We start from the raw sequence: 15,531 nt of genomic DNA on the forward strand, positions 1-15,531 counted from the left end.
CCCCCCCCACCCCTTTTGTGCAATCCCATCTGTCACCCCAGGTATCAAATCAGTGGCTTTGCTTCGCCCAGAGTCACTGTTGCTCTTTACAGGAGTGCAGCAGCATCTACTGACGGTCTAAATCACCGGTATTAAATCATCAGCGAGCCAAATCGGCCACGGGCTATTTCCTATTAAGAGTTGCATGTTGTTTTATGGCATTTTGATCCCCCAGAGTGGGTACAGAAGTCATAAAAGAACCATTTGTAGTGTGCGAGGCAAGGCCACTCATGCTGCTTTGGTGGCACGCTGCTCAAATGTCCCTGAACGAAGCGCACTGGACGCGTACACACATACACCAAACACACACAAACACGTCCCATTGCACTTTCCTCTCTGGCCACAGGCGCTGAGCATTATCGACCCAAAGTGTGTGAGCACACAATTAAGCAGAGGAGACAGTCCGGATAATGGACTCATAAACACAAAGAGCCCGCTGTGATGAATGCCATATTTCTGTTAAGGTCTATGGTTATTTGGGAGCGCGTGTGTGTGTGTGTGTGTGTATGTGTGTGTGTGTGCATGAAGCTGTTCAGCCGCATCTGGCGACACCGCCGTCCAGTTGGCTTCTCTGCATGTCCCCACTCCCCTCTTTCACTCTGCGTTATCTGTTTACTCAATCATTTCAGCCCCGGCTGGAAACACATCCTCCTACCTTTTTGTTCCGCAGCTTGTCTCACCTGTTAATGAGGGAGAAATGTGTCATGTGCAGCTTTCATCTTGTGTGTGTTTGTGTGTGTGTGTGTGTGTGTGTGTGTGTGTGTAGTATCTCCCACATGTGGCTGTGTTTCATCTCCCACCCACTTTCTGCAGAAAGTTTCTTTCCCGATGGAGCCTCCTCTCTCTCAGCCGCACCCTCATACTAATTTTTCTCCCATGTGGCACCACTATGAAGCGCTCGGCACATAGTTTCCTCGGGCACTGGGACACACATCTGCCTTCCTGTATGCCTGTGTGTGTGTACCTGTGTGTGTGTGTGTCATTGTTGCCAAAAAAATGGCAACCCCTATTTTTCATTTCAGGATTGCCTACAGACAGAGAAACCTGTTGTTTACGGAGCAACAGCACACAACCGGCCACATGTTAAAGGGGCTTTAATTAAGTAATCTATTCATTAAATAAACCTTGACCGGTGTTCAAGGACTGGAATTACAGCAACACCAGCAAAGATAATGGAAGCCTGTAAATGACACAAATAATGAAGCAACATTTTCACAATAAACGAGGGCGCTAATTAGAGCAGGGCTCCAACAAAGAAATAGGTAAATACAGTATCTCATGATGCAAAATGTGGTAATAATAATAATTGTGTGTTGTCATTTTGCCTGTTGAACAGCTGACAACGCAAACAGGCGCAGAGGGGGATGGAAAATTGTAGTTTCCGAACATAAGACAGGCCCAAGGACAGACTTTTTTTGATGTTTGCAAAGAGTCACCTCCTGACAACACAAACAGAATGAAGAAAATGTGTAAAAACCCACTCCAATAACAGTTCTTGATGAGGGGAATGAGCATAAAATGTGGGCTCAAAACTCTGGGAGGGATTTCAAATAGACACTAATGTATTAAGATATTTCAAGATGCTGCTGATAAGGCCAAAAATGAACCCAACAAACTCCAGAAAAATGCTGAAGGGGAATGTGAAATACAAATTGGCAATCATATCCACATATTGGCCCTAAGATAGGAGCCCTCAGGGAAGATGGGTTTAATCTTAATATGCAACAATGTCCAAAGGTGGCTCTCCAAGGAGGCTTAGAGAGGGAAACTACTCTATTTGCTGAAGAAACAGCTAGTAGCAGCTATTCAGTGCATTAACATTAAGTGGATAAAACCTGGCTCTCCCACATATAGTATATGAAATGAAAAAGTGTTATGAGATGGAACAAATGTCATTAAGGCAAATATACCAAGAGATAGATTTCTGTGATGGGGCTATTAATGCAGTGAGGTTATTCATCATGTTTTTCTTCAGCCTAAATTGCCCACAATTGTTCCCTCCCATCTCCCTTACTGGACAGACACTTACCTCATACTACATTTTCTTGATTTTTTTGTTTCTTTTTTGTTGAAAATGATTCAGTTTTTTCTCCATCAGTTAATTGTGATATCCGTATTGGTTTGTTCTTTTACGTTTCCTTCCATAGAAGCATAAAAATTAGAGGGCAGCTTGGGAATGAGTAAAGAAACTTGCATAAATCATTGAAATTTAAATAAAAAATACAGGCTGGAAGATCACCCACCTGGTGAGGAATACTTACTGAATCATTTGTATTATGGGACAACAGAGATTCTTACTTACTGCCCCTTTAACAAAGCCAAATGTTTGATACATCTGCTGTCGAGGGCCATAAAGTTTGTTTCTCTAACTGCATTAGGAATTCATGTGCGATAATAACTCTTTGTGTGTTTTCAGGGACTTTGCCTACGTGGCGAGAGACAAGAACACGCGAGTGCTGAAGTGCCACGTGTTCCGATGTGATACTCCTGCCGCCGCCATCGCGACAAGTCTCCACGAAATCTGCTCCAAGGTGGGTGTCATTACCGTCGCCGCCTCCGCTTGAATGAGCTTATCTGCTGCTCTGAAACAAGCTATCAAGCTTTAATCAGGGGGACTATTAAAGAGAGAGATTCTTTTTTTTTTTCTGCTGATGCAGTTATCCAGAGGTGCTTTTTAAGGTTGTAACCTCAGACGCTACTCCTACATTGTTGTTATATAAAACTAATAGCCAAAAGTGCAAAACACATTTGCAGCGCCCTCACAAGATTTCTGTTATCTTTCACTAGAGAAGTAAGAGCTGAGGAGAGAGATGGTTTTTAAGAGCCTTAAAAGCAACGGGAGGAGATAAGATTCAAGTTACAGAGCGAGAGTTTTCAGTGTGTGTGTGTGTCTCTATATCTAATACCAAATACCTGGTAAATACAACATGGTCACATGTTATTTCCAGATTTTACGCATAGATGATGATCACCTAACCCTTAATTGTCCAAAAAAGTAGGCTCATGCACAGTGGATTATTGGATGCAGGAAACAGTCTTTTCAGATTGGCAGCAGCTGGTTGTGCCAGAAACAGATGTGGTTCTGAATACCTACAACTCACTTTGTACTGATTCATCTGAATGAACCTCCTGCGTCTCTCCTCCCACATATGCACTGTGCGCACTGCACTGGGCACTGTAGTACCACAAAGACAGGCACCACAAACTTCAAGGTGACAGAAAATACCAAGCTGTCGGAGTGCTGCTTGCACTGGTCTTTGCGGCGCCACAAAAACAGGGCCAACCTAGAGTCTTAAATGTCATACATGACTTTGCAAATATGCTGAATATAATCATTTGGGCCTATTGTGGATCGTATGTATTCGACGTATGGCTTCTTTACGCTCAGCAGAAGAATTTGCAGATCCTCAGAAACAGATTTTCCTGGCAGGGTCAATGTTGTCCAGATCAGCAGGTCTAGTGGCAGCTGTCTAAATCTTCATTACTGGAAGTAGCAGTGCCTGAGACTCCATCATGTAAGTCAATATCATCGTATGTAGCACTGGTGATGTCTCTGTTACTGGAACAAACTGCATCAGAATCTATGTCCTTTGAACCCCTGGGAACTGAGGCTCTGTCAAAGGCCACAACAGGAGCTAAAGCTTAGTCATATAGTTTTCATCAGCGGCTGAATCTTCCTCAATGGAACAACCAATGTCTGAGGCTCCTTCATTGATGATTCATTGGCAGCTGAAGCCCTGTCGCCTCCTGCCTCTGTATGTCAGCTTCATGGACACCAGGTGAGCCATTGTGACCAAACTGTGCCTTAGGCAATGCCATCTAATCTTTGTACTGAATGGCATCTGCGTTTCAATGTCAAAAACTCTCAATGAAACTTGGGGCTCAACACCGGTGGTCACATTATATTCATCTGGTGACTTTAACGTCCGCCCTGGATTGATGGAGCCCTTTTCCCTGCGGAAATATTCCAAAGGTGTTCTTTCCAGCACTCAGCAGGTTGTCCCCCGGCTGACCCAGCAGATGTACAATAGCTTTCATCATGTCCTATTATATATATATATAAGAATGCAGTGACACATCCCAGTCCCGATATATCAATAGCTTCAGATATTGGGAGGCCCAATGTCACCCCTTTATGCACAAGGTTGCATGACCTTAACAACCTTAATTTTTTAACACTGGAAAGGCCAAACCAAAGTCGATTAACTTCACCCTGAAGGTCCTTGTGGTTGACGAGCATAATATTGTTCGGTTTGAGGTCTGTACGAAGGATGCCAATACCCTTCAGAGCTTTGATGCCTCGAGCACGGAGCAGCTGGTTTGTAACAGGGCAAATTTTGTTGAGGGACAACGACAACTTTGTTTCTCTTTCTCATTGGTCATTGGGTCCCGAGGCTCCTTTTTCAGCATCTCAAAAGCGACGCATGAAAGGTCTCGGAACTTGAAATTGTCACCATGATTTTCCTCTCAGGGTAAAAAGCCCTGACAGCTTCCAGCATGTCCACTTTCTCTTTGAATGATGTAATCCTCACTCTTTTTGTGGATCTTGATAGCCATAGTTCCGGATGGTTTTTTTAAGTTCAGACACCTGGCAACTTTGTCAAAACCTCCTTCTCCATTTAAGTCCGATACAAGCTAGCATACAGACTTGCTGGGGAGTATGTCACACTCCATATAGATTGACTCTTCTTCTCACTCTGAAGGTATCCAGAAGGTTTCTGTCTGAAAGTCTTGATCTTTGCAGGTCTCATTGTGACGCCATTCAGTTCTGAGTCATAAAAAGTCAAATTTTAGTCATTTAATTTTTGTCTAGTCTAATTTTTTAGTTTTCATTAGTCAAATTTTAGTCTCTTTTTTGTCATGTATTTAAAAATGTCTTATAAGCATCGCCATCTTTGTACAGTTACCATGGTTACATCGCAAGGTTAGTGGAAAAGCTTACTTGTTCACACACACACACACACACACACAGAGTCCATCACTCTGTTCTGCAGTATAAAAACAGACTTTCCTCAGTAAATCCAGTTGTCCTGTTCACCTAGCATTACCGCAGCTACCTGTGCTCTCCACTGCAGAGTGCAGAACAGTGAATCATTCAGAAGCTGGAATACTGTTCATCGTCTGGGTTTAGTTTGAGAGGAGAAGCTAAAAACGTTGGATAATGTTTACATATTTCTTTAGCGAACATCTAGAGGAAGATTTAGATGGTTGACTGTCGACATTAATCCTGGAATTTATTTCTCTTTCCAGCTGATAGCAACAACTGAAAGCAGGATTAAGATTCAAGATTCAAGCCCTTTATTGTCATTGTGTAGTACAACGAAATTAGATTGTGACAATCCCATAGGTGGTAATGAAAAGATAATACAATATAAAAAGAGAATGTAAAAAAATATAAAACATAGTACAATATATAAAAATACAATATGTATTTTGGCGAGATGCCAGTTTTGCCAGATGCCAGATTATTATTAGTGTCCATCAGATAATTATTGCACATTCCGACCATTACGGTTTTATTACACGTGTTCATCTCAGACAGAGGAGATGTCAGAGTTCAGGATGTTTTTGGTAGTTGGGAAAACGCTGTTTTGAAGTCTTTGGAGTTTGTGCGTGTGCGGATTGATCTGAAGCGCCTGCCTGATGGGAGGAGCTTAAACAGATTGTTTCCGGTATGAGTGGTGTCCTTGATGATGTTTTTGGCCCTTCTGATACAGCGAGTGTTGTGAAGGTGGTCAAGTGATGGCAGCTCTGTGCCAACAATGTCCTGTGCTGTTTTCACAAAACGCTGCAGGGCTTTTTTTGGCAGCTTTGGTGCGGCTGCTGTAGCAGGCTGTCATGCAGTTTGTCAGGATGCTTTCTGTGGTGCATCTGTAGAAGTGAAGCAGCAGCTTCTGGGGGAGGTTAGCTCTTCTTAACCTCCTCAGAAAATAAAGGCGTTGCTGTGCTTTGCCTTCTACCGTTGAGGTGTTGTCAGCCCAGGAGAGGTCCTCTGAGATGGTGACGCTGGAGACTCTCCCCAGAGCCTCTGCTTTCATTGTTATTGCATTGTGTGTGGTCTTTTCGGTGGTCCTGAAGTCCACAATGATTTCTTTGGTCTTTTCGGTGTTTAAGACCAGGTTGTTGGTGTCACACCATGCTGTCAGGTTCTGAACCTCCTCCCTGTATGCAGCCTCGTCGTTGCTGGATATGAGCCCAATGACTGTCGTATCATCCGCACACTTAACAATAGTGTTTGATTGGTGGGTGGGTTGGCAGTCATGGGTGAAAAATTAACGTTACATCCACATCCACTTCATAATATTACATTAGCTGTCGCCGTGCTAGCCGGCATGTTTTCCTAGTTTGTCCCAGCTGTTTTGTTGTCGCTTCTTGTCTAATTGCAGGGCACAAATGAGGTTTGCACACTTTTTGGCTCCAGATAAATAGTCTATTTCTCTTTTTTCTCTTTTCAAGGCAACATTTTGATCTACAAGTTCTTCCTCAGGCAAGTGTGAAAGAGAAAAACAGACTTTTCTTGCCAATTTCTTGTCTTTTTTTCTACTTCACACCAGAAAAACAGAAATAAACTATTTATTTAGAGCCTAACGGTGTGTAGACCTGATTTGTGCCCTGCAGTTATGTATTTTTTTTATCTTGCACCTGAATACCTTTGCCTAGAAGTGCACAGAGTTGGTCCGGCTTCTTGTCTATTTCTCAAGGGATTGTAGAAGAATTTAGTCCATAAATCTGTTTCTTCTAGGAACCGGTAACGTCAGAACACATTACTGTCAGAGAAAGAACATTACTGAATGTTAGATGCTTCTTATTAACGGTGGTGCAACAGGTCAAACAGCTAAAGCAACTTCTGAACAAAAGATATTGTGTGCAGTGGAGGAAACTGTTTTACTAATCAGGAGAGACGGTTTGTGATTCCACAGATGCATGCATAAGACTTTGCATCGTAACACAATTTAGTTCTTTTGTCCATTCGTCCATCATACACATTATTCTATAGCTTTTATTCATTGATCAACCATATTAATAAAGGTTGTCATAATTCTCATTTTCAATGGTTACTTTTTAGTCTTGTTTTTGTCTGACAAATATTCAAACAATATGATTTTAACGGATGTCAAAATATATATAGCTGTGACTCGAACGAAAAGTATGACGGAAGCAACTCTGCATGAATCACAGCTGTAGATATTTTGACATCCATTAAAATCATATAAATAGACTGTAATTTTACAGACATATATGCACAGTATGGCTTACACTGTTCTGTCCTTTTTTGAATTAAGGATTTAAGTTGAGATTTAGAAGCATATGAAATACATAGCAATATTAAGTGATATTAATCAATCATTAATAAATCAGTGTAATGGTTTCTTCAGTGTGGTACACATAATAGTCTTCTGTACACAATGAGAAACCAAGTCTGTCCTCAGACCAGCAGTGACCTTGTGAAGGATGAATCTACCTGGAACTATCTTTTCCCTTAGAGGCATGTTGACCCATTTAGAGAGGAATGCTTCTTTTCCCGTTAATTTCTTCTTATCTCCTACCCTGAATTGAAGGAAGAATGTGTATCTGTGTGTCTGTATTGTTTTTATGTGTGTGTGACAATGCCTCTTCACATTGCCTATTTTAAACACAGTGGTAGTTTTCTCTTTACTGCAGCGGAGAAACTTGGTGACCTGAGTCTTGCAGCTGCGCAGCGCGCTGAGCGGGCTTCCTTTGTGTGTGCATGTGTGTGTGTGAGAGAGGAAGTGTATGTGTGTGTGTGCGTGTGTGTGTGCGTGTGTGTGTGCGTGTGTGTGTGCGTCTTGCATGTTCCCCTGTGAGCAGAGTTGCAGACTCACCACAGACTTTGATTAATGACACCTCCAATTAATCAAGTATCTGTAGCAGGACGAGTGCAGCAGCTCAGTGCAGGGGCCATGCAGACTATTCAACACTTTATAAAGTGTGTGCACTGCAGCAGAAGAGCAAAAACAAAGAAAAGAGAGAAAGAAAAATGTCTTTTTAAACAACTGTATTTAGATATACCCGATACAGCTTACTGCTCTGTGCTATAAAGCTCCATGATTGTCCAACAGCAACTATTAAAATCACATCAGTAAGCTATATTGTTGCACTGGGTGACATTTTCCTTCAATATGATTAAGTACAGTAGTTTACTCTGAGTCAATCCACTCATCCATCAACCAGCGCACCAAATCCATTATTGAAAATAGTCACCAATACACAGTTTACTCCTGTTTGAGTCAAATTTGCTAACAACTACAGTGCCAAGACGTTTTAGGAAATAACCCTTGAAAGCTGCAACAATTAATCGATTAGTTATCAACTATTAAATTCATCGCCAACTATTTTTATAATCGATTAATTGGTTTGAGAGTCAAAATTCTCTGATTCCAGCTTCTTAAATGTGAATATTTTCTAGTCTCTTTACTCCTCTATGACAGTAAACTGAATATCTTTGAGTTGTGGACTAAACAAGACATTTGCAGACGTCATTTTGGGCTTTAGGGAACACTGATCGTCATTTTTCACCATTTTGTGACATTTTATAGGCCAAACAAACAAAAAAATCGAGAAAATAATCGACAGATTAATTAACAATGAAAATAACCATTAGTTGCAGCCTTAATATATTGTGTTTTTTAAAGATTTACATCTGTAGTAGAAACAAATGTATTTGGGAAGTCAGAAAGTATTGAGAATAAGACTAACACACTGTTGGGTTTGGACTTTTCATTGGATTTGTTGACAATAAAATAAAATATAGAATATATCACCAGTCTTATCCTTTAAATTGTGTTATCATATCTTTGTTGAAAATACTTTTTTTGATGCTTATTTGTGAGACAATCAAAGTTTATTATTTCCTTCTCTTCTCCCCATTCCCATTCTGATCACTTTCCTCGTCTCTTTTTTTCTCACCCTTCTTCTTGTCTTCTCTTTCTTCTCCCTGCTTTCCTCTCAAGATTATGGCTGAAAGGAAAAGTGCCAAGGCTGCAGCTGGCAGCTCCTCCCAGACCGGCTCCGATGTACCCCTACAAGGTATACACACACACACACACACACACACACACACACTCTTTTTCTCTTTTGTAGTTCCCTCATGGAGCGAATTGGATTTGTCAGGCGTGTACTATCTTCCCTGCTGTGATTTCTTGTCTCACATTACAGCGTTCCTCCACATCTGAAACCATATATGCGTGTTTTTTTTAAAAATGACCTTATCGCCTCAGGAGCGACTGTGAACATTTGTTAACAGAAAAGGTAGCAGTGTTTGGTTCTATTACACACAGATAATGCTGACTTCAGAACAACTCCCCGCTCCACAATCACTGAGCTTTATCCTCCCAGCGCTAATTCTATTCACCGTTTCCTATTTCGCCAAGTCCCAACGCTTGTTCCTCTCAGTCCCAAGTAATTACAGGAAGAAAGAGGAAAAAAGCGCCAGCACAATTCATCCTCTGCTGTAACTTCAGCTGGTGTGTGTATCTGCTGAGCGTGGGGGAAAGGAGCTCCGGCATCAGAATATAAAAGAACTATACCGGCTCTTCACTTACAGAGGAAGTCGACCTCATTAAAACCCAATTAGTGTTTCTTTCAGGCGAGGCTTGGTGCTTCACGGCGCCCATCCCAACCGCAGGATCAAAGAACTTATTGGTGAAACATCCCTCACATCTTTAAAACTATCACTTGCTTGAACTCACAGTCTTTTAACTGAAAAATGATGGAAAACAGTTCTCGTTCTCTTCTGGATTAAGTCTCTTCAGGGTCGCTGGGAGCATACAATCCCGTGTTGGGACACATTTTAGGAGATTAGCGCAGAATGATTTGGGATGAGTGGCAACACTAGGATAATGGCCCTGCTGTCCTCATCACATCTGGCCTGTCTGAGCTCTACTTTAAATATGGAATTAATTTATGAAATGAATGAATCATTCATGTAACTACTGTTTTTAGCACTTTAGCAGTTCATACTGAATGGGTGAGATATTAGGGACTTTTTAATAGAGTACACTGATGAGGTGAATCCAGGCAAAAGCCATTATCCCTGATTGATTTCCCTTATTCTGTCCATATCGATCACATGAAGATGAGTTTATGATGAATTGCTAATCTCTGAAACTCATTAATAAGATGAGGAATTAAGATGAGGATTGTGCAAAATGGGCTGAAACTCCAAATGAGGCAAATGTCATATGTGGGCTGGTTTATCGCTATTTAAAGTTTAACTCAACTGACCTCCAGTGGTTTAACTTCTCACCTTGCAAAAGTGATGTGCAGGTGTACTCCAGGACACTTTGACATCACTGCTGGGTGTGGTTGTCTGTAAAGGGGAAATGTCTGTAAAGGGGAGATTCGTGGGTACCCATAGAACCCATTTTCATTCATATATCTTGAGGTCAGAGGTCAAGGAACCCCTTTAAATATGGCCATGTGTGGCGGCAATTTCTGTTTAATAAGGACTCAAAAACAAGAGAGCGTCTTTCAGAGTTTTAATACACACTTGCAAGCGGGCACACAACCATCAACATAGAATGTTCAGGGCTGAGAGCACCGAGTCTCTCCGTTTAGCGACATTTATAACCTTGCATGAATGCTCACAGTCGTATATCTCACTTTATCCTCTCTGTCTGACACTTCTGTCCTTTTAAGGTACGTGTCCGACACCATGCCAGTTTTTCCTCACCAAAATTGAGCTAAAGTTTTGAAGCGTTAGGTTTGTATATAAATGCCCTCAGTTACCGACTGAAGTGAATGTGTAATTCAACAATAATGACCGTTACATTATTAACAATCTTTAAACTATGCAGTTAAACATTTATCCACGTTTAGTGTTTGGCATTTACCTTGTCAGAAGCCATCTCAAGCTTATGCAGCTAATTGCATGGTGTGTTAGTAATAGCGAGGTCCTGAGGGTAAATGATGTTAACTCCTATGCTGATTGAGATGCAGGTGATACAACATCTTTGATCGTCCTCATTCACTCATCCTTTCTGCCTACAGGCCAGTGTGAACAGGCACGGCTGGGTTTTCATGCAGAAAACTCTGAAATCCTGCATCGTGCTCGTGTGTGGATATGTTTTTCATGCCCTAATCATGTCAACAACACCATAAAATATTAAAATATTCACCAGTGTTTGTTTATTTCCCAAGTTTAAGCCAATTATCGTGTGTGGGCTTTACTTTTGAAACTTTGTGTTAGATGTTGTCATGTGATAAAATTCCCTGCGGGCGGTATGTGCGTGTGTGTTTTAATGTGTGTGTGTGTGTTTTCTCTCTGCAGAGTTTCCCATACCAAAGACTGAGTTGGTGCAGAAGTTTCATGTCCTGTATCTGGGTATGACAACTGTGTCTCGCCCCATAGGTAAACCTGAACTTAATACTGAAACACACGTCATAACACATCCTGCAACTGTCTCACTGTTCAGGCTCCCCTGTGTTTTGTCCGCAGGTATGGACATCATAAATGGGGCCCTAGAAAACCTCCTGACCACTACAGGCAAAGAGGACTGGACTCCTGTCATATTGAGTATTGCTGACACCACTCTGGCTGTCATCAAAGAAAAGGCAAGGGACCGTTTGTTGCAGTAACCGATAAATAAAAGATGTGAATGTGCTTGTAGATTAAAGAGGAAGATCTACATGTAATAGAGTAAAGTTTAGCACAGATCTAATTCTCCTCTTGGCTGTGTGTGCAGGAAGAGGAAGAGGAGGTGTTGGTAGAGTGTCGAGTCCGTTTCTTGTCCTTCATGGGCGTGGGACGAGATGTGCACTCATTTGCCTTTGTTATGGATACTGGGAGCCAGCATTTCCAGTGCCATGCGTTCTGGTGCGACCCCAACGCAGGCAACGTGTCTGAGGCTGTCCAGGCAGCGTGTGTGGTAAGTTCATATTTCTTTTTGTCATGAAATGATGATGTTATGTGTTGTATTGTCACTATTCCGAAATGAATATTGAACACCAGTGAAATACACTGGTTTAATTCTGCGTCCAGTTGGCTTTCCGCTTGTGTTGACTCCAGGGAATGAAGAAAAAAACAAAAACATTAGTATATCCAGCAGTAAACTGCAGTAAGCACCGGTCTGCCAGCTGCAGACGACATGCTCGTCTCAGTCCCGACCCCGCTGCTGCACAGAGCGCTGTGTTCTTGTTTATTCATGGTTTATTGATATCGACCATGTTGCGTGTACAAATTGCACCAAATTTGACAAAGCACTTTGTGGGGTCCGCGGCAATACACCTGCCAAGTGAGAAGTTGATCGGATGAGCGGTTCTCGAGATATGCGCGGAACAGACCCACAAACCCACATACAGACAGAAATTCATTGCTTTATAGTTGGATGAATTACACATTGTGGTTTCTGACTGAGCCAGGTTAACCTTTTCCCAGTTTCCATTCTTTATGCCAAGCTAAGCTGCTGGCAGTTGTTTCATATTTAATGCATAGATGGTATCAATCTTCTCATCTAAGTCTCAGCAAGACAGCGAATAAGCGTATTTCCCCAAACTTCTAAAAACGATTCCTTTAATAAATTACTTACAAACTGCAAGTAACAAACATCTTGTTTAATAACTTCTTCCTTTTATCCCAAAACCCAAATAAAAGAAACTCATCTAACCCTGTCCACCTCTTCCTCAGCTGCGGTATCAGAAGTGTCTGGTGGCACGGCCGCCCTCCCAACGCGCTGGCTCCTCTTCCTCGCCCTCTCCGGACTCGGTGACCCGCCGGGTGACCACCAGTGTGAAACGTGGCGTTCAGTCACTCATAGACACTCTGAAACCCAAGAAACAGCCGCCGGAACTCCCCCAGCAATGACCGTCACCAGTGACAACACCACCCCACCCCCCCAGCCAATGCCTGGACGCCACTCACACACTATCGCCACGACAACACCTAATCAGTACCAACCATGGTAACCAATGATGTACATACATGTTAACAAACACCACCACAGATGTAGGAAAGAAGAACAATCCTCCAGTACGCCTGATGATAAAAAAATTATAAGAAAACTCATGTTTCATGAGGAAGAATGGGAAAACGGCTGTCACTGGTTGAACTTTGACCTTTGAACGCTGCTGTGTCCAAGTGGAAACCACCTGCTGGCTTCATTGGCCCTTACTGTATATGGATTCTGGGCTAGAAGATCAACTTTCTATTGACAGACTGGTTTATGGAACCAATCATTGGTTTACTCCATTTTCTTTCATGCTCTGTCCCTTCCTGTAAAAACATTCATCAGCACAGTAAGAGCACCTGGACTGGACGCCCGAGACGCCAACGCTACAGGAGCCTTCCAGGACAGAAAAGGTGTCGACTTGCTGTCATGGGATTTTAACAAGTAAATAAGAAAAGACAGACAAGACCTGACAACACGCTCCCTCCAACCAAATGGGAAAAAAAAAATGTTTTGATCCCGTCGATGTGCGTCAGACTTGAAACAAACAAAAACGTAACATCTCCTTTGAGGATGAATGAAGCGATTGTAATGGTGAAGTGTATGTAAATGATTGTACGTAGGAAGAGAGAATTTAGGGCACAAAACTTGTAGATATGAGGGAGAGGTGAAGTGTTGGTGACAGAAAATGGGAAAGATGTGGGTTTTGATTTTGCATGTTTTCTTGATGGGATATGTTTTATGTTGATGAGTTGATAAGGGTCTCTTGTTAGAAGAGTGGTGAACACACAAGAAATAGATGCTCTTAGCACAAGTCATCTCCACTTGACCATGACTGGATTTACACTGGCACAAGAAATCTGGCCCATTTCCGACCCATACGTACGTGACTAAAATGTTACTCTCTGCCCCATTTACAGAATCACAATTAAGGATTGTCAGTCAACGAGTTTTACTTTCTATTCCTTGATGGATGAGTTGATCAGAAAAAGAAAGGTAACAGTTTTTAATGTATTTTGAAGCTTATAATTTGTTTTTTTGCATACATTAGAGAAAAGCTGAGTTCAAAAGCTCAAGAATGTTACATTGCTTATGTTCAAACTTTACAATTTCCTCAGGAATCTTTATGCATACACCCAAGATTTATGCGGTAGCAAGAAATTCCAGATCAAGGCTTTGACTTTGGCAGATGTGAAGCACTCGAGGCTGTTAAGAACTGTGGTACACAACAGTGTTTGCCTTGCTTGTAAAGCACGGAAAAGACTAAATCTGTGCCATACAGGAAGGGTTAACTATATTTTCTCTTTCTCAGTAAATCCAGCCAGTCTACTCCCACTCACAAACAAAATATACATACACACACACACACACACACACACACACACACACACACACAAATATGCACATACAGCAGTAAAAAAAAAAAAAAGAAAGTCTGCTGTCACTGCTATCAAGACCTTTACACTGCTCCTATGGCTCGTGTCCACAACCTGCACTGCACATGAACTCTGAATGCAGTCCGATCGAAATGAAAAGAACACCCACAAAACCAACAAGGAAGATGCTGTAATTCATTTCCGTTCTGTTCTTCACTCATCTCTACACCATGTAAATGTAATCTGTTGTGACAATAAATGCATTACCAAAAGAAAAAGGAGCAGTCCTCTAATTTGTCAGGTCAGTGGAATCCTATGTACTGTAATAGCTATTCATCATGTAGTGACATTGAAATGACATTGACCAAGCCGTAATGCAGTTTGATTCGATTCTGACTGTGGCAAGGCTGCTCTTTATGGCACACAAAGGCACTGTAATAATGCTGAGTAATAATGGCTCTAAAGGCATTTAAGGGCGACTTTTTTTCACATGCTCCATGTAATTTGGCAGATCAATAACACTGTGTATTTTGGTGTTAGATTTAAATACTACTGGCTTTATTTAAAGGTAAAGTTTGTAACTTCTTACACTTAAACTCTTATAAATCATTGCGGGTCGGTGTCCCATGCTTGTTCGCATGTGGCTATGCTGTTCCAACACAAACTACACGGAAGCACCAAAACCGCAAAGTTATATCTAGTGAAGCCCGTCTTGCAAAACAGTGTTAACTAATCCTTCTCCAGCCCCCCCGACCGCGGCCAGAAGACACAGGGGAGACCGTAGCCCGGAGTCGATGCTGTGTCTGCTCCGCTGCCTGCCTGCTTGCCTTCACTCACACATCGCGCTCGTTCTCACTCGCTATCTCGCTCCATCTCTCACGTGCATGCACACACACTCCACACTGCAGAAGAGTTAGTTTAGCTCTGAGAATATCTAGTGAATGTACAGTGGACGTTTGTGCAGAAATAAATGTTGAAGCTCCTCCAGACCGACAGAGGTTTCCCGTGTCGTTTCCTGCTGCTGAGTGAATAGACCGTGCTCCGGAGCGACTAACGTTATCGTCTCCGACCAAAACTCCGGTGTCTCCCCTGTTCCTTCTGACCACGGCTGGGAGGCTGAAGCAGGAAACACAGTATCAGCATCGATTTTAGGAGAGAATCTTCGTCTAGTCAGCTAACATTACTGCCAAGCAAGTGAAATATAGAGTGAT

General features: G+C 42.1%; 1 protein-coding gene across 6 annotated transcripts in view; it reads left to right on the forward strand.

Annotated features, from left to right (window-relative positions):
- Nucleotides 1-15,058, forward strand: part of apbb2a (amyloid beta (A4) precursor protein-binding, family B, member 2a) — a 44,633-nt gene extending 29,575 nt beyond the window's left edge. For all 6 annotated transcript variants that reach the window (XM_074648983.1, XM_074648979.1, XM_074648981.1 and 3 more), the window contains 6 exons: nucleotides 2,456-2,570; nucleotides 9,012-9,087; nucleotides 11,330-11,410; nucleotides 11,498-11,613; nucleotides 11,745-11,927; nucleotides 12,686-15,058. In XM_074648983.1, the coding sequence (XP_074505084.1) occupies nucleotides 2,456-2,570; nucleotides 9,012-9,087; nucleotides 11,330-11,410; nucleotides 11,498-11,613; nucleotides 11,745-11,927; nucleotides 12,686-12,862 (748 nt within the window). In that variant the 3' untranslated portion in view covers nucleotides 12,863-15,058. The remainder of the gene's footprint in view (nucleotides 1-2,455; nucleotides 2,571-9,011; nucleotides 9,088-11,329; nucleotides 11,411-11,497; nucleotides 11,614-11,744; nucleotides 11,928-12,685) is intronic.
- Nucleotides 15,059-15,531: the final 473 nt, after the last annotated feature.

This window comes from Sebastes fasciatus, chromosome 10 (genome assembly GCF_043250625.1).
Source record: "Sebastes fasciatus isolate fSebFas1 chromosome 10, fSebFas1.pri, whole genome shotgun sequence".
Taxonomy (NCBI): Eukaryota; Metazoa; Chordata; class Actinopteri; order Perciformes; family Sebastidae; genus Sebastes; species Sebastes fasciatus.